Source organism: Eretmochelys imbricata, chromosome 23 (assembly GCF_965152235.1).
Source record: "Eretmochelys imbricata isolate rEreImb1 chromosome 23, rEreImb1.hap1, whole genome shotgun sequence".
Taxonomy (NCBI): domain Eukaryota; kingdom Metazoa; phylum Chordata; order Testudines; family Cheloniidae; genus Eretmochelys; species Eretmochelys imbricata.
In genome coordinates, this window is record NC_135594.1 from 3,873,910 (window position 1) to 3,900,114 (window position 26,205).

General features: G+C 56.2%; 1 protein-coding gene across 1 annotated transcript; it reads left to right on the forward strand.

Annotated features, from left to right (window-relative positions):
* Positions 1–11,114: 11,114 nt before the first annotated feature.
* LOC144279225 (neuroglobin-like) lies at positions 11,115–24,760 on the forward strand. Its single transcript, XM_077840713.1, has 5 exons — positions 11,115–11,347; positions 22,157–22,264; positions 23,275–23,395; positions 24,023–24,103; positions 24,635–24,760. Exons 1-5 carry the CDS (start codon positions 11,115–11,117, stop codon positions 24,758–24,760), a joined length of 669 nt encoding a protein of 222 aa, XP_077696839.1.
* Positions 24,761–26,205: the final 1,445 nt, after the last annotated feature.

Sequence of the window (26,205 nt, forward strand, 5' to 3'; positions counted from 1 at the left end):
TGGGTCCATTAATGGAGCGACGCCCATTGACCCCACTGCAGTGAGGCCCGTTGATACCAGCTGGGGATCTGGGCCCATTGACCCCAATGGAATGAAGCCCCTTGATGCCAGCTGTGGATCTGGTTTCCTTGGGTGACTTTAGAGGCACAGTGGGGTGGATAAGGCCAGCTGAACTCAAGAGTCTGTCCGTGCAATTAAGCAACTGTCTCTAGCCCTCCCAGGCCAGGAGGGAGCGGCGGGACGTGTTCTGTAAAAGCCGTGTGGCCCCAGCGGATTGTGCTCGTCCCAGCCAGGTGGCCACGGCACCCACAGGCCAACAGGCTAAGTGCTCTCCGCCTTGCAAGCCCCCACCTGAGGCAGACGGCATTCGGTTCTGGCTCTGGGTTGTTTTAACTGCCTAGCTCGTTCCTCGGCGGATTGGGCCCGGACGGGGACCAAAGTGAGCGGTGTGGGTGTTTGTAAAGAGGAGTGGGCACTAGGGGGACACAAACGCACACAAAAGCCTAGCCAGCAGGGGGCAGGATACACACCTGCACGCACCCTTCAGCGTGCACGGTGCAGTACGGACATATGCACACCTCTTTAGCCAGCAGGGGGATCTGCACGCACACCCGCCTAGCTAGAAGGGAGCAGTGTGGAGCCACGCAGAGCCAGCAGGGGGCAGTAGGCATACACCCAACTATTTTCCTGCTCCTTTTAAGGGTGAAAACCAAAGTGTCTTCCGGGCCAAATCCTTGCTTCAGCCACACTCTGCTTGAAGCAGCCCAGCAGAGCGAGGGCAGCAGGCCTGGGGAAAGCCATTGTCCTCTTACAGAGCCTGGTGCATTAAGCTGCGTGGAGCCTGGCTCAGCTTGCTAGACCCGGGGGTCAGTTTGTCTTTGGACTCTGGTGCATTGAGATGCTGAGCTGTGGCAGCCAGACAATCCCTGTTGTGCCTTCACTCTGGTGTTTGGGCCTCCCCGGGCAGAAATCCAGCTCCACAGAAGTCCCCCTTAAACTTGCGTGAGCTGTTGCCCAGGGGTCGTATTCCTAGTTCTGCTACAAACTCCTAGTGTGTGACTGTGGTCTAGTCACTTCATCTGCCCTGTGCCTCATTTCCCCCCAGGGGGATTGTGGACTCTTTGGGGCAGGGAGTGTTGCTTGCTCTGGGCACGGCATACATCTCAATTTTTCCGGGTGCTACTGTAATTAATCTAATAGAAACTGAAACTACAGCTCTGGTGAGCTGAAGCTGGTGCATGCCCTAAAATATGTAGGAAGTGGGAAGTTGCTTTCTCTCCAAGGGAACCACAGGTGTGTCCTCAACACATGCTTAAGAGTTGGCCCCAGGATCACACAGAGCGTGCTGGAAATGTCAAGGCAGCCAAGTCCGTCTGTTTACGAGGCCTAAATGCACCTTAAACTCAAATTTGCCCATAAAAATTGCATTGGGACAGTTGGGTAGAACCGGTTTTTAAAAATATTTGTATCAGATCAACATTGAAATCATCAGCTCAATGTCTGTTTAAACCAGCTGGGAATCTGGCCCCATTGACTCGCCCCGTTTAAACTTGGTGGCTCTCCAGCTCTACAGAGTGGCCACTGGTCCAAATTACTCCAGAATGATTTTTTCCCCCTCCCTAGGCACATAAAACCCTGTAACTCAAAACCACTCCTCAGTTTCTTCCCAGCTTTCCCTGGAGCTGAGTTGCCCTGAGATTCTAGTGGATCTCGCTGATGAATTCAAGATGCAAAATAGCAGTTTGCTTAAATATTGCACAGGTACAGTAAAATCCCTCCAGATGGAGCAATCCTGGGTTGTGATTTGGATGAAACTTCTTGGAATGTTTGAATCCCTGCTTGTTTTCCTTGAAATTAACGAGGGGAAATTGTGTGTGTGTGTGTGTTTCCTTTCCCTAAAAGAGGAAATCAGGAACAGGGTGGCAATAAAATGAGAATAATGAAATAAAGATCGGCTCCTTGGAAAAGCAGTGCAGCTATGTCTGTGGCTTTGCAATGAGTTTTTCTGCTTCATTTCTAAAGCTGGGATTGCACAAGGCGATTTTTAAATTGGAGCAGCAGGTAGTTAAAGAGACTCTGGTATTTAATATCGAGCCTTCCAGATGGAACCATTTAGCTACATGTTTCTGCAAATTATTTCACAGCCCACCAATTGGGTGGTGGGGGGGGATCTCTCTAGGGTTATTAGCTCCTTTACCGCTTGTAATGTATGAGCCTGCATGTTTTCGTCCATTTGAGATTCAACTTTTTTCTCCTCTGACTGCTGGGGCAACGCTCGCCTTGGGCAATCTGGCCAAGATGTCAAGGCCAGGTTTCAAATGTCATTCATTTCCTTCTCTTGTGGCCTTTTTTTTTTTTTAAAAGGCCAGAAGGCACCATCCTGCCTTTCTGTATAATCCAGGCAGCCAGCCCCTCCTGGCCATTCCTGTCCAGCCCATGCCTTCAGGCTAAACTAGAGCCAATCTTTAGCCAGTCTTGATCTAAAGAGTCTGAGAGATGGAGAATCTGCCCTGTCCCTTGGGAACTTCTCCAATGGTTAGCTCCTTGCCCCATTACCCACTTGCTGCCCCCTCCCTGTTTCCAGTCTCCCTGCCTCTAGATCTTGTTCTCCCTTTGCTCAATTATCAAGCCCTCCACTATCAACAAACTCCTTCCCGTGTAGGTCCGACCGCCCCTTTTTGACTCAAGCGGCTCGTCAAAGGTGGGGGCCATGCAATTGTTCCAGCTGGGAAGAGAAGTTGACGATAGAATCTGGCACCTTTGATGCAATCTTGTTTATTTGCAAGGGACCATACAAAGTCCTGTTTCTCTGAACACAGGTGGACCCAAAACATGAGAGCTCGCTTCCTTACCCACAGCAGCACACATCCTGTGGGTGTGTCTGTCTTTCTTTCTGTGCTTCTGTGTGTCTCCCTCTCCATGTGCTGTGCCTCCAAGACACTTACCCCAAAATCTATACTCTGCCAAACTCCCCTTCACCAAAGTCTTTTGAATTCCTGAGTGGCTGTGGTTTGCCGTGGTCTTGGAGAATGCTGTTGTATCTTACACTGAAGCTGAATGAAGGACAGCTGTTAGCTCATCCGTTTCAGGGGTTTTAACCCAACCTAGGGCAGTACTTCTAGCCCGACATCACGTCCTCTCCTCGGTTCATGAAATCGACTGAGCTTCCCCAGCCCTCAGCTGGTCTCGTAGCTCCTCTTTGTTCATGGACCTGACTCTGATCTCACTTCCACCTGGTTTACGTCAGAGGGGGCACCAGACTGGAGCTGAGCCGAGGCCCGTCTCGCCCGGTATCCCAGCTCTGAGGGTGGCCAGCGCCAGGTGCTGCGGAGCAAGGTGTAAGAACCCTGCAGGGGCAGATGGGGGATAAGCTCCCCCCTCCCCGCCACATTAGGAATCTGTCTCATCTCTAATAGTCCGAGATCATCTTATGCCCTGAAGTAGGGGGTTCTGTCTCCCTCAGCATGGTTGTAAATCGAGCCACTCCCCCAGGGTATTATTATTGACTGCGTTAGCGTAGCACCTAGGACCAGGACACCCCCTCCCCCCATGCCAAAAATTGCATGTTTTCATTGCTATTAGGTGTATTACGGTAGCACTCGGGCCCCCCAGTCATGGGCCAGATCCCATTGCGGGCCAGAAGCTGTATGTTTTTATTAGCATTAGTTATGTTACAGTAGCACCCAGGAGCCCAGTCATAATCCAAGGCCCCCCCACTGTGCCAGGTGCTGTACATTTGTTTTGCTATTAGGTGTATTACGGTAACACTCAGGTGCCCCGTCATGGCCCAGGACCGCATTGTGCCCGGTGCTGTATATTTGTATTGCTCTTAGGTGTATTACGGTAGCACCTAGGTGCCCTGTCCTGGCCTAGGACACTGTTGTCAGGTGCTGTACAGACACAGAACTGTCCTACCTCCAGTGACTTCCTGTGGGGTGTTGTCCCAATGCAGAGGGGTGAATCTCAGCCCTGGGAGGAATTGTGGTGGAGGTGGCCCTTCCTTCCCCCACCCACTGGGGAACCCCCTTTCCACCCCATCTGCTTTGCCCTGCTTTGTCGCTGGGCCGCATGGTACGTATTTTTCCAGCCTCATCCCCCCCGGCACGGCTTCTATCCCTGCCGTCCCTCGGCCAGTTCTTTCCTGGTGTCGTTTTTGCCTGTCCTCAGAGCCATCCGGCGAATCGACCGATTTATTTGATGTGGCCCCCAAATAACACCCCACCCCTGCAAATGGAAAAGCCGCAAGATAGGAAAAGATAGTGCAAAACCGACACTAGGCCTAGTGCAGCGCTCAGACCAGTGGGTCGGCGCCAGCTTGCTGGGCTTCTCTTCCCGGGTCTGGGCAGGAACGCGCCCTGCTGGTTAGGGAGGGAGCCAGGACTCCTGGGTTCCACTCTCAGGTCTGGCTTGACGTGTGGTCTAGCGGTGAGAGCCACGACTCCTGGGTTCCAGTCCCAGATCTGGGTCGGTGTGTGATCTAACAGAGAGAGCAAGGGGACCTGGGTTTCTGTCCTAGTTCTAGGAGAGAACGAAGATCAACAGTTAGCGGAGGGAAGCCAGGACTCCTGGGTTCCATTCTCAGCTGCGTTGCGCCCTCCTGGGCAGACGTGACCCCCTGAGCCATGGCGAGGAGGGGGAGGGTGACACAGGAGGTCGGTGGACATTTGAGTGTGACCGGCGGGTGTGCGGGAGCGGGACGGGGGTGAGTGGTAAGTGCTGAAGGCTGTGAAATTGAGAAGGGATGAGGGATCAAGCTATCCAGGTATTCGTATGCTCCTACGCTGCCGATCACCATGGCCTCTGAGCCCCTCCCAAGCGCTAATGGATTGCTCCTGCCAACGTCGCCTCAGATTTCCCCAATGCGCTCCAATCCAATGGAGCGTGGCCTAGCGGTGAGAGCAAAGCAGCAGGAGCCAGAACGCCTGGGTTCTTTTCCCAGCTCAAGGTAGCTATATCTAGTGGTTAGAGCAAGCCAGGACTCCTGGGTTCTTCGTAAAGTCTAGGTGGGCAGTGGCATCTAGTGGTTAGAGCAGGGGTGGGGGGGACTGAGAGCAGGTTTCATGGGTTCTACCCCCAACTTTGGGAAAGGAGTGTGTTGCTTCCCGTCAGTGGTTAGAGCAGGAGGGACCAGGCGCCAGGATCAGGCCTCCAGTAACGTTGTCTCCGTCCAAATCGTTGGACAGCCACTTGTGACGAAAATGAATGTTTACACTTTCCTCTGGGCCAGCGGCCGCCTCGGCTCACACCCCTGCTCGCCAGAGCTTTTGTGGTTTTCAAACAGCTTTGTCCGTTATTTATGCTGTCACAATCACCTTTAAATTAAAGCCCCAGGGTTTTTAGTTCCTCTGGCTTCTTGTGAAGTTTGCCTTCTTGTAAATCCATTGGCGGTGGTTAGGATCTGATGTTATGTTACCGGTCTGGTGGATTGGTTTACGGCCCCTGTATCATACGTACAACTTGGTTGGACGTGTTTGTTCTTTTTACTTCTGGTTTGGTTTGTTTTTGTTTTTGTATTAACGTTAATTTTGGAAGAGAAAAAAAATTGCCAGCCATAAATAAACAGTGATGTTTTCAGTGACGCTGGACTCCCTCTCTCTCTCGAGCAGGCCCTCATTGGAATAACTGTCCCCAGCACATCTCCTTAGCCAAGCTTTCTCAGATGGGGAAACTGAGGCTCAGGAGAAAGTGGCTGCCCCACAATGAGCTGGTGGGAGCGGTGGGATTAGAACCCAGGAGTTCTGGCTCCCGGCTCAACCCACTAGGCCACTCTCCCTGCCGCAGCCAGAAAGAGAACCCAGGTGTCCTGGTTCTGATACAGCCTTGCTCTAGACCCCACTCCCCTCCCAGAGCCAGGGAGAGAACCCAGGAGTCCTGATTCCCAGCCCCCCACTTAAGTGTCCTTCCTTCATTATGACAGACCAAGGAACCCCAGAGCCAGGGGCCGCCTCCTGTGAGCAAAACCTCACCCATACATAGCCTCCCTGTCCCCACACCCCTCCCCTCTTCTGCTCCCCCTCTCCTCACAACCCATGCCCTTTTCTGCCCCCTCCCCTCCATACAGAACCCCTCCCTTCCCCCATACATATCCTCCCCCTCCCTTCCCCCACGCCCCCTCTCCTGCTCCCCCTCCTGTCACAGCCACTCTCTTTTCTGCCCCCTCCCTACACAAACTTTCCCCTCCCCCATACATATCCTCCCCTCTCCCTCCCCCGTCCCCTCACAACCCCCTCCCTTTTCTGTCCCCTACACAACCCCTCCCTTCCCCATACATATCCTTCCCTTTCCCTGCCCCCACACTCCTCCCCCTCCCTTCCCCCACACCCCTCCCCTCTCCTGCTCCCCCTCCCCAGCTGCTCATAGCCCTGACTCACAACCAAGCAGATCAAACCCAGAGCTGGCTGCAGCTGCAGCCGGACAGCCTTTGCGGTGGCTCCCGGGGTGACCCTGGCCTGACACTCTCCCTCTTGCCTTCAGACGGGCTGGAGACATGAAGGGGCTGGAAATGGATGCACAGACCCCCCCCCCCACACACACACACACACCCCTGCACTAGATCCCCCCACCCCACCCCTTTCTGGCTCGCTGTGTCCCACAGCTGCTACCGGCTGGGCTTGGGAAGGAACAGGGGCTTGGAGGGGGGGCATGTTTTCCTTTGGAGTTGGGTTCAAACTGGGGCCAGCCACGGTGCAGCTGGGCTCCAATGAGCTGAATGAGGGACCCTGGACTCCTGGGTTCTATTCCCAGCCTTTGGGGTTACAGCAGGTTGGGGTCTAGTGGTTGGAGCAGGGTGGTCTGGGAGTCAGGACGCCTGGGTTCTATCCCGGGCTCTGGGAAGGGCGTGGGGTCTAGTGGTTGGAGCAGGGCGGTCTCGGTTCTATCCCTGGGTCTGGAAAGGGAGTGGAGTCTAGTGATTGGAGCAGGGCGGTCTGGGAGTCAGGACTCCTGTCTGCTGTCCCTGGCTCTGGAAAAGGAGCAGTGAAATAGCATTCAGGACTCCTGGGTTCCTTTTCCCAGCTCTGGGAAGAGCAGGGGGCCTGTGGTTGCAGGCTGCGGCTGTGGGAGGCAGAAAGCCCAGTGCAGGAGTTGTGACCGTGGCCTGGAGAGGACCCCCGTAGCCCACCAACCTTTCAAAGCGTCTGGATCTTAAACTTTTCCCCTTTACAAATAACTCGCCCCAAGTCCCAGTGCTGGGAACAGAACCCAGGTGCCCGGCAGACCCAGCTCGAATCCGCTCTGCCTTTCAGGCTGGATTTGTCACATATATGTGTCTCTCTCTAACCATTGTGTGACATTTCCCTTCCAGAGCTGGGGTGGGAGCTCCTGGCGCTTGATTGCCACCTGCCTGCGGCTGCCTGACAAATAGCTACATCACCCCACTGGCGAAGCATGTATTAACCCCCTCTCCCCTGGCAATTTTTCCTGGAGCTCCAGTCGGAGCAGCTTGGGGTGGGGGGGGTGGGGATCTGAGAACCCAGCATTCAAAGCCTGCAGGGGGGATCGGATGGCTGCATAGCCTAGAATTTGTTTGGCGTGGTCCCCAGCAGAAGGAGGTCTCCCCTCACCCACCTCGTCTCTGGCACAGAATCCGTTAGGCCCACTTTTCTGTTTAGAAACAGGTGTATTTAATTAACGGCATTGGGGGAGGGTGGGGGAAGATCCTGTAAAACAGGCTCTGGAGTTTAAAAAAAAATAACCCCAGATCCGGGGTGACCCCCCCCCCACCCCAAGCTCTGTCGCCAGCTGGGGCCTGCTGGTGTGCCGCGAGGCGGGGTGGGAAGAAGGCTGCAAGGCGGGCAGGCCGCGCGCCAGAGAGCATACCGACCTTTGGGAACTGGACGCAGATGGCAGGAGATAAGTTTGAAGAAATCCAGGCCGAGCTGGAATTCCCCCGAGCCCGCGTGGGGGAGGCCGGCCGGCGGATGGAGACTCTCCAGGGGAGGGCAGCCTGCGTGTTAGCAGGTTTGTGACAGCCTTGGCAGGCCCTTGGCTGGGTCCCACGATGGGGCAGGTATCCCAGAATGCAGTGCAGCGGGGTGGGGGGCGGGTAGGAAGATTGGTTTAGCAGTTGCTGGACTGGGCCGGGGGCATTAAACTCCAGGTTTCAGCAGCTCTGGGTCCAAGTCCCAGCATCCTGTTGGACTTTGGGCAAGTCACTGTCCAGGCTCCGTGACTCAGTTTCCCCATCCATACAATGGGACAGTGCAGTACAGTGGCTAGGGCACTGGAGGAGGAGGAGGCAGGATACCTGGGTTCTATTCCTGGCTCTGCTGCTGCGGGATAAGTTCCCCCACAACTGTTCTGTGCCTCAGTTTCCCCGCCTGTAAAACAGACACAATACTTCCCAGGAGTGCTCAGCTACTATGACCTGGAAAAAATACCCAGAATTCTCTGCTCCCTGGCATCATTAGCAGTAAGGGGTGTGTGCGTGTCTGCAGATTTTCCCAGCATGCAGCAGGGTAGGGGTGGAGAAGGGCCGACAGGGAGCGACTCTAGCAGATGGAACCTGCAAGGAGCTGCTTATTTGCACCTAGCTCTGCACTGGAGGAGGGGGCAGGTTATGGGCTAGCCCCCCCCCCTCGCCTCTGAGTCATACCAGCAAGGGGACAACCCTCTCCCAGGGCATGGGGGGGCAGGGAGGGTGTCAAGAACTATGGCAGGGGGTGCAGACCGCATGGATATACCTCAGGAGAATGGGGCAGATTCACAGCACGTGAGGCCAGCTAGAGGGTCCCCCATCCAATGCAAAGTGCCCGTGACTCATGCACCCCAGCCCCTGTGGCCCCCCCAGCCCCTCTGCCCCCCCTCCAGCCACGTCACACTGTGCGAGCTGCCCAGCCGTCCACTGGACCCCTCCTGACCCAAGGTACAGATCCTGATTTCAAGTCAGACGGGCTAAACGGGCACAGAATGAATCTGGATGTGTTTAACACTGACTCCTACTGTTCAAGAAGCATCAATTGAAATTAACGAATATGCCCAGGGCCTCATTGTTTTTTGGGCACTTCCCGCCCCCCCAAAAAAGGGATGTCATGGATCCATCGCTGATCCCAGGGCTTGGCAGTTGTCATGGTGCTTCTGACGCCTACCAGATGCAGCTGTGGGACTGATTAACTCCCTCCTGCTGGAGTCAGTGGGCAACATGCTCAGGGCCCACTGAGGGCACAAGCAGCCCCGGGCCAAAATTCCCCCGGCCCCGGGGATCTACTCTGGCCAGTGTGGAGCTGGTGTCAGGTCTCCCTGCTTGAGTCGGAACTGGGGGCCTGGCTGGAGTGCTCTGCACTGTGGCTTTTCTCTGCCCCCAGGGGGCAGCGCATAAATTAGAGCAACCCCGAGGCTGCTCTAATATTCACCTCAGGCCAGACCTGGAATATAGGGAGTGCAAAGCAGAGCTCAAAAGCCACCTGCCCCCAAGTGCCGGGCTGGGGAAGCTGGGAATCGGGACCCCTGAGCACAGCACATGCTCAGCAGCGTAATAATAATTCAAGACGCCTCCCTCCAGTACAGCAAGCCCAGCTCAGGTGATCTCCTCCAGGACAAACATCCAGCTTGATCTGACCCCAATGCAGAGGGATTCCTTGCGCCGGCAAAGACCCAAACCATATCCATTTGCTGGGAGCCCCTGGGACCTGCATGAACTAAGTTGGATGGCCCTTGGCCTGGTTCCTATTGGACAAGTGTCTGCCCTATCCACCCCAGCTGGCCCTGGTTGGCCCAGGCCAAGGCCAGACGGGACCATTACATCATCAGTCTGACCTCCAGGCTGTTAAACTTTGCCCAGCTCCCCACGTACGGAGCCCGATCATCACTTGCACTGGACTATCCAGTCTGTCTTGCAGCAAGGCGTCTGAAGACAGCCGCTTCCTTTGGCCGTTTGTTCCCAGGGTTAGTCCCCCTGGCTGTGAAAAAGCAGGGCCTTATTTCCAGTCGGAATATGTCCAGCTTCAACTTCCAGCCAGTGATTTCTGTTCCGCCTGTCTCTGCTCAACGCAAGAGCCCCTTTAAAGCCCGGGATGCTCGCCCAGTCGACGCTGGGACCAAGTAACCAGGGCCATATACGCTGTTAAATCAGGTCACCTCTTGATCGTCTTTGTCATAAGCCAGCGGGAGCTCCCTTAAAATCTCTCTCGCGCATGGGGATTTTCTCCCGCTCTTGAATCATTTTTGTGGCTCTTCTCTGCGCCCGCCCCAATTTGCCAACAGGCGTGTTTGAATGCGTCCTCCCCCCGCCCCCACTCCAGAACTGGGCACAGCGTCCCAGGCTCGGTCTCGCCGACACCGCCTCGCTCCTGGTCCAGACAATACTGAGTCCTGCCAGGAGTGCAGGGGACTGGACTAGAGACCTCTCGAGGTCCCTTCCAGTCCTGTGTGTCTATGGACTATTTCTATGCGGCTCCATAGAAGCCGGGTCCTGAGAGCTTGTTACCAGCTGCAGGCCCAGGACAGCGAACGTTTGGCTGGGGGAGCTCTTTGGAAAGCCACCCCCCCCCACCAGCATGTGCACTGAGTAGGAGACCTGACGCTCCCATTCATTATGTTTCGACCAGGGCTGAATCTGTGTCGTCTAGGACCCTGGAGAGCCTGGACTATTCAGCTCTGTACAAATACGATCCACCTGCACGCCTGAGCCTCAAACACGCCGCTGGCCTCTTTCACCATCTCCAGCAGCCTCCTCCTGGTCGCCCAGGACGGGGTGGGAGGGGGGCTTTCAGGGTAGGTGGACGCTGCTGGCTGCATCAGGAGGTCCCCGTTATCGGGGCGTTGGCTGGGAGCGTTTGGAGGTTCAGGGCCGGATCCTCAGGGGGTGTAAATCGCCGGTAGTCAGCCAACTTGGAAGGAGCTAGTTTACGCCAGCTGTCCCTCAGGCTGAAGGTCTGTTTCCCTTTAGATCGTTAGCTAGTTCGTGGTGCTTTGAGCGACGAGCTCTGCGCTGGGGTATACTCTCTGGGGCTTCCGTCCCAGGGGAGGTACTAAGGTTAAAATTCAGTCCAGCTGCAGGTCCCTAACTCATTTGTTGTATCTCTGTCTGTCTAGCTGGTTTGGAAGATCCAGGAATAGAACCCAGGAGTCCGGCCCCCCGAAGCTCTGCTGGGGGTGGGTTTTATTCCCCTCTCGAGATGGGGTGCGCTCTGTCGGGTTCCGGGATCGCCCCGGGGAAAACCATTCCGGAGTCCAAGGGGCGCCCGTCGGTGGAAAGCCAAGCGGCGTCGAAAACGGGACCGGAGCACGGCGGCGACGGGCCGGGGGCAGTTCCCTTTCCGCTGGTGGACGCGCAGAAGGAGCGGATCCAGGAGTCCTGGCGGATCCTGCACGACAATATCGCCCGGGTCGGCATCATCGTCTTTATCAGGTGAGCGAAGCTGCCGGCTTGCTGGCTGTTCGGGCACAGAGGCTGTCTGCAATCCAGATGCCTGGTCCGTGTCATCCCCACTCCCCTCCCTGGTCCCTGTCCTGGAGTCTGGCTTGCTCTGGGGTGCACGGGGATATTGCTGGGGGTGGACAGTTTTTGCCACCAAAGAAAATCCCCCGACTGGTTTGGTTTGTAAGCAGCCGATGGGAGTTTCTTGGCTTTAAAAAGTTCCATGTTTCTAGCAAAGCAGAGCCCAAAATGCAAGTGTGTTCAGAGCTGGCGTCTGGTCTAGCTCGCGGGTGTTCAAGGGGAACCCACGGGCCCAGACCCGCAACTGATGTCAGCCGGCACTGCTCCTTTGACTCCGGTGGAGCGTTGGCCCATTCACACCAGCTGCGGGATCTGACCCCAATGGGGCCGTAGCTGTTTACGCCCGCTGCGGATCTGGTCTAGTGACTCCACTGGAACGCTGCTGTGTGGCCATGGGGCCGGTTTGGAGCTAGCCTTCGAGGTCAGCCGCTGATCTGTGAGGAGGAAGCCCAGGGAAACCGACCCCTGCACATGTCTTTGGGTCTTGCTCTTAACGGCAAATTGTTTCTTTGCACCTGTGTTTATTCCTACATTTCACATTTGGGTGGTTAGAATACAGGCACTGTCGGTTTTGATTCCTGGGTTCTTTCCCAGCTCTGGGAGGGGAGCCAGGACTCCTGGGTTCTATCCCAGCTCTGGGAAGGGAGTGGGGTCTAATGATTGGGGGCTGGGAGCCAGGACTCCTGGGTTCTATCCCAGCTCTGGGAGGGGAGCCAGGACTCCTGGGTTCTATCCCAGCTCTGGGAAGGGAGTGGGGTCTAATGATTGGGGGCTGGGAGCCAGGACTCCTGGGTTCTATCCCAGCTCTGGGAGGGGAGCCAGGACTCCTGGGTTCTATCCCAGCTCTGGGAAGGGGGTGGGGTCTAGTGGTTATAGCAGGGGGGGTTGGGTGCCAGGACTCCTGGGTCCTATTCCCAGCTTTGGGATGGGAAGGACCGGTGTCTAGTGATTACAGCAGAGGGGACACTGGGTTCCAGGACTCCTGGGTTCCATACTTAGTTCTGGGAGGGGAGCAGGGTTGAGCATTACCCCAGGGGAGAACAGGACACCTGGGTTCCATTCCCAGTTCCGACACTGACTTACCGTGTGACCCTGGGCAATTCTCCCCTCTCCCTGCCTCTGTTTCCCCAGGGGATGTGGCTTGTGGTGCTGAACTCATGCAGGTCTGTAAAGCACTTTTGGATCCTTGGATAGAAGTTGCGAGCAGCAGTTTACGATTGTAATACGCTCAAGCAAATAATTGTCGGTCAGCACACTTGTGGGGCTCTCTCTGAATTAATAACCTTCACGGTTACTGGGGGGCTTCTCATCCCGTGCTCTCAAAGCCCTTCCCGAAGGAAGGGTCAGTATCCTTATTGCCTTCCTAACAGAAGGGAGGAACTGAGGCACAGAGTGGGATCTGCCCAAAGTTAGTGACAGGGTTCAGAACAGAAACCAGGAGTCCTGACTCCCAGGCTCCACCCCCATTGCTCCAGCCACAAGACCAAATACCCTTATAAGACATGGAAAGAGAACCCAAAAATTCTTATGCCTAGCCCTGCTGCTCTAACCACTCCTCTCCCAGAAAGAACCCAGGAGTCCTGCCTCCCAGGCCCCTTGGATCTAACCACTAGACCCCACTCCCCTCCCAGAGCAGGGAGAGAACCCAGGAGTCCTGCCTCCTAGTCCCCACCCTGCTCTGGCCCCAGCCCCGATCCGCCCCATTAGCCTTGTGCGGGCAGAGAATAGCCACAGTGCAGTGGGCTTTGGTCGTACCAGACGGCTTGGCTGGGGAGTGCTGATGCCTGCTCCGGCTTAGCGCTTGTGTCTCTCTGACCTGCCGGTAGCAGGGCGCTGAGCTGCGGGGTGGGGAAGAGCAAACTGCTTTGCTCGAGTTCTTGCTGAGGTGGAGAAACTGTCCAGAGATCAGACCCCTTTGGGGTCACTAGGTGGCAACTGACCAGGACCTGCTGATTCGTTTGGCTGGATCAAGCATTGGAGGGGGGAGGCCAGAGGGGACAGCTGGATACTTAGCGCTGGGGAAGTCTGTCCCGCAGCCTGCCAGCCTCCACTCATCCGCAGAGCAGACACAGCCTGGGCGGCTGGGGGGCATGCGCCCACCCTGGCCCCCGTGCCTCAGGGCCAGCCCGTTAAAGGCACTTTCCCCGGGAGTCAGCGAGTTGCCGCAGCGTCGCCAGCATGAAGGCCCCCCAAATCACCAGAGTGGCTTAAACCGCCCCCCGCACCCCGCCCCGAGATTTGAAAGGAGAGAACAGACTCTGGGTTCTCCATTGCGGCGTTCCCTAGCTTTTCGCTGCCTCCGTGAAGAACGCACGTCATTTCTGTTTAAAACGAGAGCCAAGGGTCTCCCGGAATCCCCTGCCTCCCGCAGCTGGGACTTTGGGGAAAGACCCCAAATATCGTGAGACTCCTGACGAAATCAAAGCGTTGGTGACGCAGATGTTGGCTGAATTCCCTGGAGGGCAGAGAATAGCCACAGCGCAGAGCACCCCAGCTATGTCCTTGCTCCCCCCCCAGTGAGCCCTGGGGGCAGAGAACAGTCACAGCGCAGGGCTCTCTGGTCACCGGAGGCTGTACACCAGCTCCACACCAGCTGGGGAAGACCCCCGCCATGGGGAGATTCTCAGGGGACCGTTCGGGCTGCCAGAGAGGGACAAAGGGCTCTTGAGCGTGATGGAGAGGCAGGCCAAGAGGAGCTGGGGCAGAGAAACGCGCCTCTCCCAGGCTACGTTCATCCACCAGGAAGGGCGAAGAGGCACCAGCAGGGTTTAACTTTCCCCGGGCAGGCTGATCCGTAACCCCCACCCCTTGGCTGTTTATCTGGGAACTCCGGCCCCGCGTGTGGGGAAGGCTCCTCTCCCATGGCACCGGAGCCCATCCTGTGTTCCATATGGCATCAATTACTCCAATTACCCGGCTGCAGGTCTCCTGGCTAATCCAATAGGGGAAACAGCAAATTGATTGGAAACACGGCAAGCCTGTCCGATCGCATCAGCTGCCTAATGAGGGTCATTAAGGCCTGCTGGGAAATGAAGGCTCCAGTTAGAGCTGGAGCTGGATCTCAGCACCCCTTAACTTTGGCCTCATAGATAGATTCATTGGCCCCTTATAGATTCATTAGGAGGAGGCTGCTTCTGCTGCACTGGTGGGCCACGAAGAAGGCGATCTTCTCCTTGGTGTTGTCTGGCTTGATGACGTACTAGGTGTCCAGCAGCACCCGGCCCTCCTCCCTCTGGCTGGGGCTGGGGGAGACCACATTGCACTGCGCAGACCCCGGCCGAGATCAGAGCCCCGTTGCGCTGGGCGCTGCCCAGACCCCGGCTGAGATCAGGGCCCCGTTGCGCCGGGTGCTGCCCAGACCCCAACCGAGATCTGGGCTTCATCGTGCCAGGCGCTGCCCAGACCCCAGCCGAGATCAGGGCCCCGTCGTGCCGGGTGCTGCCCTAAAGAGCTCACAATCTAAATACCCAAAAGTTGGGAGGGGAAACTGAGGCACGGAGATGGAAAAGGACTGGCCCCCAGTCACCCAACAGATCAGTGGCAAAGCCAGGAATAGAAGCCAGTTGTCCTGTGCCCCCAGCTAGTGCTCTATCGCAATCCCTAGTAAGACAGGATGCACCTGGCAGGCAGGATTGTAGGGGAGAGCCCTTCCCACAGCATGTACGGGGCCAGCATTATGGGTAAAAGGCCTGTGTTTGCCTGACAACCGCATGGCTTATGAACCCTGACATCCCAGTCCTCTGCTCTCGCCGGCCAGTGGCTCAAAGAACTCAGCAGCCGAAGGATTTCAGCCCCTTTTCTTCATGGCCTCAGGTGCACTTCTTTCCAAGTCACTGGTTCCGCGCCCTAGCTCGCCCCATCCAGCAGGATCTCAGAGGACTTTACAACGGCGCTCAGTGGCATTATCCCCATTGGACAGGTGGGGACACTGAGTCATGAGGCAGGGGAAGGGTCTCCCTAGCCCCAGTCTGATGCTCAATCCACGAGGCCACACTGATTTCTGTTCTACTCCCAGCAGGTCTCACTCCCCAGGCCTTGGCATCTCAGGCCAGCTTCCTTCCATCCCTCCGCTGGGGGTTTGCTCCTCTAGCCTTCCCCGGCCTTCTCCCCCACAGGGCTGCATTCCCAGGCTAACCGTGCTTGGTCCTAGCTACTGCCCAAACTCAGGCAGACCTGGCTCTGCATGCTCACCTTCCCCCAAGCGCCCCTCCTCCCCTTCACCTGGAGAGGTGGGCTGGGGTTGGCACAGGACGCAGCTGGCTCCCCTGCTTAAAGGGCCAGGCCCCCACAGGGTGGGATTCTGAAGTGTGACGAAGCAGGAGCCCTGACACGACAACCGCCTTCCGCTCCGTCTTAGCAACCGGATTCTGCATCAACGCAGCAGCCCCCCCTCCAGCCCCATTGCATCGCCAGCAATAAACCACAGCGCAATCAGCTGTGCAGAAAGGGCACCGCCCAGGCGATCACCCACTTCCGTGGCACCCCCAGGTGCCGGGGCTCCAATTAACTTTCCTTCCCAGTGGGCAGCCCCGCGGATCCCGGTGGAAGCTGGCGGGGTGAGGTGGCGGGGTTATTTAATCCCTGCGGCTTTTCCTCCTCTCCTTCGTTGGGCTGCTTTGCATAAAGATTCATAATTAACCAGCACCAAGCGCCCCCCCCCCCCCCCCCAGGCTCAGCTGCCCTCACAAATAAACTAAAGTGTAGGCCGTTGGTCCACCAGCTGGTGCGTCAGGACTGTACTTCCCACCGCTGGACTGAATCGGTCAAACTATGTGTCATAAACCCCTCTACTGCTCCAAGTCAGTGAGGATTTTCCACGTCTGGGCTTGTGGAGCATGCAGAGCCGAGTTCTATAGCCCAGCACCTCTCTGCCATTTTAGGGACTTGCCACATCTCGCAGAGGCCAAGGAGTTAGCCCCAGGCGAGGAATTGCCCGTGATTTCCTTTCACTGAACTTGCTCAGAGCATAATCACAGACCATTAGACTGGGCATGGCATACGGGGCCTTAAATCCAGGCGCCTCAAGGCACTTCACAAACAGTGGAAGGAAATCTCACAGACCCCAGGACGTGACCACTAGCCTGCTTTTACTGATGGGGAAACTGAGGCACAGATTGGTGAAAGAGCTTGCCCACGGTCACACAGCGAGCCTAGGGCACAGATGGGGAGAGTACCCAGGAGTCCTGACACTCACAGGGAGTCCAGGCCACAGCTGGGGATGGGACCCAGGAGTCCTGATGCTCAGTGAATGAGTCTGGGGCACAGCTGCGGCCTGGACCCAGGAGCCCTAATGTTTACAGGGAGTCCGGGCCACAGCTGGGGTGGGGACCCAGGAGTCCGGTCCTTTACACTAGATGATGGTTCCATGCACAGCAAATCCACTTCCAAACATCAGAAACCCGATCTGAACCTTTCCCTCAAATTTTCAGAGTGCTGTTTTTATTTATTGGATTTTTGGAGGGTTACGAAAGTTTGATCATTGATTTATGCACTGCAATGGGCCATGGTGGCTGCCAGGGGAGAATGCCCCTTACCGAGCCCTCCACCTTGCTCCCTGCAGGACAGTGCCCCCTGGCGCCACACCGGGGCAGTGTAGTCAGCACGAACTGTGTGGGGAGAGTGCCCCCAACTGAGCCCCCTCAGCCCCCCGCTTCTCAGAGCACAGCGCCCCATAACATCAAGCATCACTTCTTCTGAGGTTCTGAAGGAAGTGGGAGGAAGGCAGACTGCTTGAAAGTCCCCAGGGAAAGATAAAAGGGGTAATATAAAATTAGGGGTGGTGTCATGGTGGGGGTCCACTTCAGACCACCAAATCAGGAAGAGATGGTGGATGGGTGATTTCTAGGACAAATAACAGAAATATCCAAAAGACAAGACCTGGTCGTAATGGGGGACTTTAATTATCCAGGCATCTGTTGGAAAAGAAACACGGCCAAACCCAACATTTCCAATCTATTCTTGGGGCCCTGATCTCGGTCACTGGAAGGAACCCCTTTCCGACTTGAGTCTGACCAGCAGGGAGGAATTGGTAGCGAATCTGAAGGTGGAAGGCGATTTGGGTGAAAGTGATCATGAAATGAGAGATTTCCTGATTCAAAGGAAAGGAAGAAGTGGAAGAAGCAGAATGGACTTTGAAAAAGCAGGTTTCAGAGGGGCAGCCGTGTTACTCTGTATCAGCAAAAGCAACGAGGAGTCCTTGTGGCACCTTAGAGACTAACACATTGATTTGGGCATAAGCTTTCGTGGGCTACAACCCACTTCATCAGATGCATGGCCTACTGTATTTTCCACTCCATGCATCTGATGAAGTGAGTTATAGCCCACAAAAGCTTATGCCCAAATAAATGTGTTAGTCTTTAAGGTGCCACAAGGACTCCTCGTTGTTTTTGAAAAAGCAGACTTTAACAAACGCAGAGAGCGAGTAGGTAATGTCCCGCGGGGAGAACATTAAGGGACAAAGGAATTCCAGTGAGCTGGCGGTCTCTGAAGGAAACAATATTAAAGGCATAACTGCCAACCATCCTAATGGGAAGGAAAGATAAGAATAAGGAGAGGCCAATATGGCTCTTTGATGTCCTGAAAATCAAAGAGGAAGCCTGGGAAAAGTGGACACATGGATGAATTCATTGCTAAGCAGGAGAACAGCAGAATAGGGACAAACATGCAGGGAACAGATCGGAAGGGCAACGAAATGAGTTAAACCTTGCAAGGGACACGAAAGGCCATAAGAAGAGGTTGTTTAAATACATTAAGAGGAAGAAGAAGGCAAGTGTAGGTGCCCTACTTAGCAGGGAAGGCGGCCGAGGTGTTTAATGCCTATTTTGCTTCAGTCTTCACTAATGGTGGCCAGAGACTCTACATGATTAATATTACCAACTAGGGGAAGGAATGCAAGCCACACTAGGGAAAGAACTGGTTAAGGACTATTTAAAGAAGTTGGATGTATTCAAGCCTCTGATGAAATTCACCGGAGGGGACTTAAGGGACTATCTGAAGCAATCTCAGAACTATTAGTGATTATCTTTGAGAACTTCTGGTGGACGGGAGTCCCAGAGGACTGGAGAAGGGCAAACAGAGTACTAAAAAAGGGGTCCAAATAGGACCAGGGGAATTACAGACCAGCCAGCCGAACTCTGATACTCAGAAAGATACTGGAGCAAATTATTAAAAAATCAATTCATAAGCACCTAGAGGATAATGGGGTGATAAGGAATAACCAGCCTGGCTTTGTCAAAAACAAATCATCCCAAAACAACCTAATTTCCTTCTTTGACCGGGTTGCTGGCCAAGTGGATGAGGGGGAAGCGGTAGACGGGATATAGCTTGATTTAACTAAGGCTATTGACACAGTCCCACATGATGGTGTCATAAGCAAATTAGGGAAATGTGGCCTAGAGGAAATCACTGTATGGTGGTCGCACAACTGATTGAAAGGCCAAACTCAAAGAGGAGTTACCAATGGTTCACTGTCAGATTGGGAGGGCGTATGTAGTGGGGTCCTGCAGGGGTCAGTCCTGGGCCCGGTACCGGTCAATGTTTTCTTCAATGACTTGGATAATGGAGTGGAGAGTGCGCTTATAAAATCTGTGGATGCAACTGACCTGGGAGGGGTTGTTAGCATTGTGGAGGGCAGGATTAGAGTTCAAAACTACCAGGATAAATTGGAGAATTGGTCTGAAATGAACATGATGAAATTCAATAAAGACAAGTGCAAAGTACGTCACTTAGGAAGGAAAAATCAAATGCAAAATGGGGAACAACCGGCTAGGGGGTTGTACTGCCGAAAAGGATCTGGTCGTTCGAGTAGATCACAAACTGAATATGAGTCAACAATGTGATGCAATTGCAAAAAAGGCAAGTAACATTCTGGGTGTGTTATCAGGAGTGTCGTATGTAAAACACGGAGGTCATTGTCCTGATCTACTCGGCACTGGGAAGGCCTCAGCTGGAGCGCAGTGTCCAGTTCTGGGCGCCATGCTTTAGGAGAGACGTGGGCAAATTGGAGAGAGCCAGAGGAGAGCCACAAAAAGAATCCAAGGTTTAGCAAACCTGCCCTAGGAGGAGAGGTTAAAAGAAGTGGGTAGGTTTAGTCTGGAGCAAAGCAGACTGAGGGGGGGCCTGAGAACAGTCGTCTGATACGTTACGCGTGTTGTAAAGAGGACGAGGATCAGCTGTTCTCCATGTCTGCTGAAGGCAGGACAAGAAGCAATGGGTGTAATCCACCGCAAGGGACATTTAGTTGAGATATTAGGAGCAACTCTCTAACTCTCCGGGGAGTGACGCTCCGGAGCAGGCTCCCGAAGGAGGTCGTGGGATCCCCGTCACTGGAGCTTTTTCAGAACTGGATGGACAAACCCCGGTCGGGGCTGGTCTAGGTTTACTTGGTCCGGCCCCAGCACAGGGGGCTGGACCTGACGACCTCTGGAGGTCCCTTCCCGCCAGACATTTCTCTGATACTGATCAGTCCAGACTCTGCTTAGCCTGCAAAAGCCAACAAGCCTCACAGCCGGTGGCACCACTGGCTGGAATTTGCTGCTGCCTTCCACTGGGCACAAGTGCGCTGAACCTGGTCTCCTCCCCCTCCGTGCCGCATGGGGCGAGGGGCTGACAGATGGCTCTCCCCAGAGCTCCCCTGTGCAGAACAATCACTCTCCCAAGAGCACTATATTTAGCACGGATGCTTGCAGAGCGTCCACCCAAGCTGTTCGTTCAGAGCGTTAGCCCAGCTGAACATTTGTTTCTCTTGGGCTCGGCAAAAGACAGGAGACTTCTTATCCAGTCTGTCTACATTAGGGTTAGTGGATTATGGTCGCACCCACATGCCGCATCTGAGATCAGGGCCCCGTTGCACCGGGCGCTGCCCAGACACACAGGGACCAAGATTGGGGCCCCATCGCGCCGGGCGCTGCCCAGACACACAGTGACTGAGACTGGGAGCCCATCGCGCCGGGCGCTGCCCAGACATACAGTGACTGAGACTGGGACCCCGTCGCGCCGGGCGCTGCCCAGACATACAGTGACTGAGACTGGGACCCCGTCGGGCCAGGCGCCGCCCAGACACACAGTGACTGAGACTGGAACCCCGTCGCGCCAGGTGCTGCCCAGACATACAGTGACTAAGACTGGGACCCCGTCGCGCTGGGCGCTGCCTAGACACACAGTGACTGAGATCGGGACCCCGTTGCACCGGGCGCTGCCCAGACACACAGTGACTGAGACTGGGACCCCATCGCGCCGGGCACTGCCCAGACACACAGTGACTGAGATCGGGACCCCATCGCGCCGGGCGCTGCCCAGACACACAGTGACTGAGATTGGGACCCTGTCGCGCCGGGCGCTGCCCAGACACACAGTGACTGAGATTGGGACCCTGTCGCGCCGGGCGCTGCCCAGACACACAGTGACTGAGATTGGGACCCTGTCGCGCCGGGCGCTGCCCAGACACACAGTGACCGAGATTGGGACCCTGTCGCGCCGGGCGCTGCCCAGACACACAGTGACCGAGATCGGGGCCCCGTCGCGCCGGGCGCTGCCCAGACACACAGTGACTGAGATCGGGGCCCCCGTCGGGCCGGGCACTGCCCAGACACACAGTGACTGAGACTGGGACCCCGTCGCGCCGGGCGCTGCCTAGACACACAGTGACTGAGATCGGGGCCCCGTCGCGCCGGGCGCTGCCCAGACACACAGTGACTGAGATCGGGGCCCCGTCGCGCTGGGCGCTGCCTAGACACACAGTGACCGAGATCGGGGCCCCGTCGCGCCGGGCGCTGCCCAGACACACAGTGACTGAGACTGGGACCCCGTCGCGCCGGGCGCTGCCCAGACACACAGTGACTGAGATTGGGGCCCCGTCGCGCCGGGCGCTGCCCAGACACACAGTGACTGAGATTGGGACCCCGTCGCGCCGGGCGCTGCCCAGACACACAGTGACTGAGATTGGGGCTCCATTGCGCCGGGCGCTGCCCAGACACACAGTGACTGAGATTGGGGCCCCGTCGCGCTGGGCGCTGCCCAGACACACAGTGACCCAGATCAGGGCCCCATCGTGCCAGGTGCTGCACACACAAACACACAGTAACTGAGGTCTGGGCACTGCCTGGCACAGTGGGGCCCCGGCCTTGCTTGGCACCTCTAGACATGACAGTAATGGGTGATGAATGATAAAAGGGAATTCCAGAATCTCACCAAACCCTGTGAAAAGGTGTGTGGTCTGAACCCTGAGAATTGGCCCAGGAGCCAGGACTCCTGGGTTCCACTCCTGGCTCTGGGAGGGGAGTGGGGTCTAGTGGTTACAGCAGGGGGGGCTGGGAGCCAGGACTCCTGGGTTCCACTCCTGGCTCTGTGGAGGGGGGGGGAAGTGGGGTCCAGTGGTTGGGGGGGGCAGGGAGCCAGGACTCCTGGGTTCCACTCCTGGAAGGGGAGGGCTGCTCTGCCAGTTACAGAGGGGCACTGAGTCAGGATTCCTGGGTTCTCTCCTGGTCCCTACTGAGGTCAAGTCACATCCCATGTTGCCGTCTACGCAGGCAGGTGGACGGCTCCCACCATTGCAATGTGCTGTGGGGCGGGGAGGGGCAGTATACGCGGCAGAGTGTTGTTTTGGCACCACCCCTAGGGGTCGCGCCCGTGCACTTCGCCCAGCTGCCCTGTGGTCCAAAAAGACCCAGTTAAACGGCTAGCGCCCGATCCCCCTAAGTCTGCCTCCCCTCCCCCGCTCAGGTTATTCGAGACCCACCCCGAGTGCAAAGACGTCTTCTTCCTCTTCCGGGACATCGACGACCTGCAGCAGCTCAAGATGAACAAGGAGCTGCGAGCCCATGGCCTGAGGTGGGTCCCTGGGGGGGTGCCGTGGAACCTGCTACCACGCCAGGCCCGAGCTCCTGGGTCCATGAGGGCGCGGCACGGCCCTTGAGTCACAAGGCTAATGCAAGTGGCTGAGTGACAGGAATCAGGACTCCTGGGTTCTATTCCAGGATCGCCGAGGGGAGGAAAGTGGGATCTAGTGGTTAGAGCAGGAGAGAGGCTGGGAACCAGGACTCCTGGGTTTGTTCCTGGATCTGGGTGGGGGAGAAGCATCTCATCTCCCCATGCTGGCTAACGTGGGAAGGGGAGCTGCTCCCCAAAACGAGGGTGGGCTGAGGGTGAAAGGTAAAGTAATCAAGCTATGGAAATGGGAGTGGTCCGAGACGGGGAGGGTCAGGGCTGGAGTCAGTCCCATAAGGAGTACCCAACCATGGTATGGGGTGGTGGGCATGGGAAGAAGGTTGGAGAGGAGCCAGGGGGAGCTTTGGGGGGCTGGGAGCAGAACTGTGGGGGCATGGGGGAGATTTGGGGGGGGCTGGGAGGGGGAGCTGGTTAGTCAGTTAATTTGCTAGGCCGATATTATTATTGTCTGAAGAACAAGGCCCTGCGTCTGCAGACCAGCCCTTGTTAGCCTATGGAACTGCCTGCCAAAGAACGTTCCTGAGCTGGGTCGACTCTGGGGAAGCTGGACCTGTGCCAGGGGCTTGCTTTACAGAGGTGCTGAGCACCCACAACTCACTGTGCAGCCAGTGGGACCTGCCAAGGCTTGGGGCCTCTGGACATGGGGCCTGAGGGTTCTCCATGTTCATGCACCAGGGCATTGGTGCTGGAGGGGGTCAGGAAGCAATTTCTCCCGGTGCAAGATGGGCTCCCACCTGAAGCAGCCGGCTTTGGCAGGCTAGAAGGCTGGATGTTGGCAGCGTATGGCACATCTCCCGCCTACCGCTCTGCCCCGTGGGAAGCAGGGACTAGCCACAGTGCAGTGCAATGCAGCCACGCCCCCCGATCCAATGCTTGATTCTCCCCCACCCCAGGGTGATGTCCTTCATCGAGAAAAGCGTGGCCCGGCTGGACCAAGAGGACAAGCTGGAACAGCTGGCCTTTGAGCTTGGCAGGAGTCACTATAGATACAATGCCCCTCCCAAGTACTATGAGGTGAGCACCCCAGGGACCCGGCTGCAGGGGAGGGGGTGGACCTCCCCATTCTGCGGGGGTCGGGGAGCTCCTGTGGGATCTGCTAACCCCCATGGTGTTTGGAACCAGGGTCTGTGCAGGAGGGTATCCCAGAGTGCATTGCACCATGGTGGCAGGCTGGGAGCGATTTTTCCCAGCACCTTCCCGTACAAAGCAATTATCCCAGCATGCACTGGTACACAGTGCGTTTTTCCCAGCATGCATGAGTAGAAATATCCTTTTTCCCAGCATGCACTTGTGCAAATGGCTCTTTTCCCCCCAGCATGCTCCAGTATGAACCGCTTTTCCTACAATTCACGAGGACGAACTGCTTTTCCCAGCACATCCCAGTGTGAACTGCTTCCCCCTTCTCCCCCCCACCCCCAATTCGCCAGTATGAACTGCTTTCCCCTGCATGCACGGCTGCAAACACAGCTGTGCAGCACGATCGGTCCACCAGCTGGCTGGGCCGGGAGAGATCTGTGTTCTCGGCGGCGCCCAGCCACGTCCGGACCGGTCTGTATTTGCCACAGGTCCATCTGTAGCCCGGGCAGGGAAGGGCTGGGGCTGGCGCCTCCCTCTGACCCTGCCTTGGCTCTCTGTTTCCAGTACGTGGGCATCCAGTTCATCAGCACGGTGCAGCCCATCCTCAAGGAGCGCTGGACGCCGGAAGTGGAGGAGGCCTGGCAGGTAGGGAGCAGCTCCGCAGCTGGCTGTCTCCTGTGCTGCTGCTGGCAGAGCTCCCGTCCACGCCTGGGTGGGCTGGACCCCTTCATCCTTCCCCGATACCTTTCTGTGATACCTTTCTGATACCCGATACCCTCAAGCTGCTCTAACTGGGGACTGGGCTAGCCCCTGCAGGGTGTATTCAGGGAGTGCAAAGGGGGCGAGGTTCGGCCCCCTCGCGTGTACGTTTTAGGATACAGATCATGCAGACAGACTGTTCTGCTCAGCCCCTGCAGCCTTGGGCTGGAGCATGCTAAGTGCAGACGGAATCTTTGGAGAATTTAGTTGCCAAACTCTAACCAGTCTCTACTGAGCATGTGCAAACTGAGATTCCCCCCTACCTCCCCCAAAGGCTTCTAACTTAGCCAGATTTGAGTGGGATGTCACAGGGAGGGCAAAAGGCACCTCCCTGGCCCCAAGGTGACCATGCCCGAACTAGCCGCCCTGCCAGGCCTGCTTCACCCCTTGTGCGTTCTTTCTCCCCTCCCCTGGCAGAGTCTGTTCAAGTACCTGACGGCTGCGATGAAACGGGGGTACTACAAGGAAGAGGAGAAATCGGGCAGCATCCAATCCCTGGCCTTGAGGAAACCCGGGACTGGATCCATCCTGAACAGAATATAGGACCGAGAGCGGGCGGTGCCGCGGTTGGCTTGGCTTGCTGTGATATTCCCATAGGATCTCTCCATCCCCCCTGTGCACAAGGAACTGCCCTTGCTTGTGACTTTCACTGGCTGTGATTCCAGCTGACCGGAGCACAGAAGCTGGATTTTTGCTGCTGGTCAGAGGCCCCATCTGTGCAGCCGGGGTCCCCATGGGGTCGCTGCAGCAGGTAGAGGCAGTAAACTATCGCTGAACCCCCTCTACTTTGGGCATAGACAGTTCTGGGTGGGCTTCCTGGAAGGGAAAAGAGGCTGAGAACAGGAGTGGGCTTTAGAGACTGGCGTGAGGGCCTTGATTTCAATATATGGACTGTTATCCGTCCGGCCCATCTAGCAGCAGCGGGGAAGGAGTTAAACATCCCCCACGTGTGCAGCGTGGCGGTGTTAAAGGTGACTCGCGAAGGGAAATGAAATTGGGGTGTGGGCCCTCCCCCCGTTCTGCTTCTTTCCAATGGATCAAGACACCCAGAGAAATTAAACTTGGTCCGCCCCAGCCTTCTTGCGAGCTGGTAACAGTCTGCTACCGCTGCCAGCTCCGGGAGCGACTCTGTTAGCTTGAGTGGTGGAGGCCCGTGCTAGGCATAAGACCAGTGAGACGAGGTAGAGACAGCTGTACAAGGGGAGTACAAGGAAAGAATGAGACAATCTGGTCAGGTTCAAACCCGGTTGATGGCCCTGTGCTGGGTGCCAGTATAAAACTGATGCTGGAGGAGGGCCGTGAAATCACATGGACCTCAGAGACGGGGGCAATAGGACAGAAGTAGCCTTACCTTGTGGTTAAAGCATTGGTGGGGGATGCAGGAGATCAAGGGTCACTCCCCACCTCCACTACAGCTTCCCTGTGTGACCTTTGGCAAGTTACATCATCTTTCTAGGCCTGGGTCCCCCTCGGTCTGTACAATAACTGTGCCTTTGTCCGGTTAGACTGGAAGCTGTCTGGAGCAGGGGCAGTTTCCCAGGGGGCCCTGATCTCAGTTTGCAGTGACAATAAAGCGAGCTTTTACAGGAGAAACGTTGACCTGGCAACCTACCCTTCAGGACTCGATGGAGAACTAGCCCTGGGGCTGGTCTAGGCGCAAAAATGGCACCAATTTAACTAAACCCCCCGCCCCCAAAATTCAAAGCCAACTTAGTTAAATGAGTGCAAACCCACCTCAGTGATTATTTATTATTTCATAGAATCATAGAATATCAGGGTTGGAAGGGACCTCAGGAGGTATCTAGTCCAACCCCCTGCTCAAAGCAGGACCAATCCCCAATTTTTGCCCCCAATCCCTAAATGGCCCCCTCAAGGATTGAACTCACAACCCTGGGTTTAGCAGACCAATGCTCAAACCACTGAGCTATCCCTCCCTCCATTTGTACTATGGAAGGCCCTAGGAGCCCTAGCCATGGACCAGGCCCCCA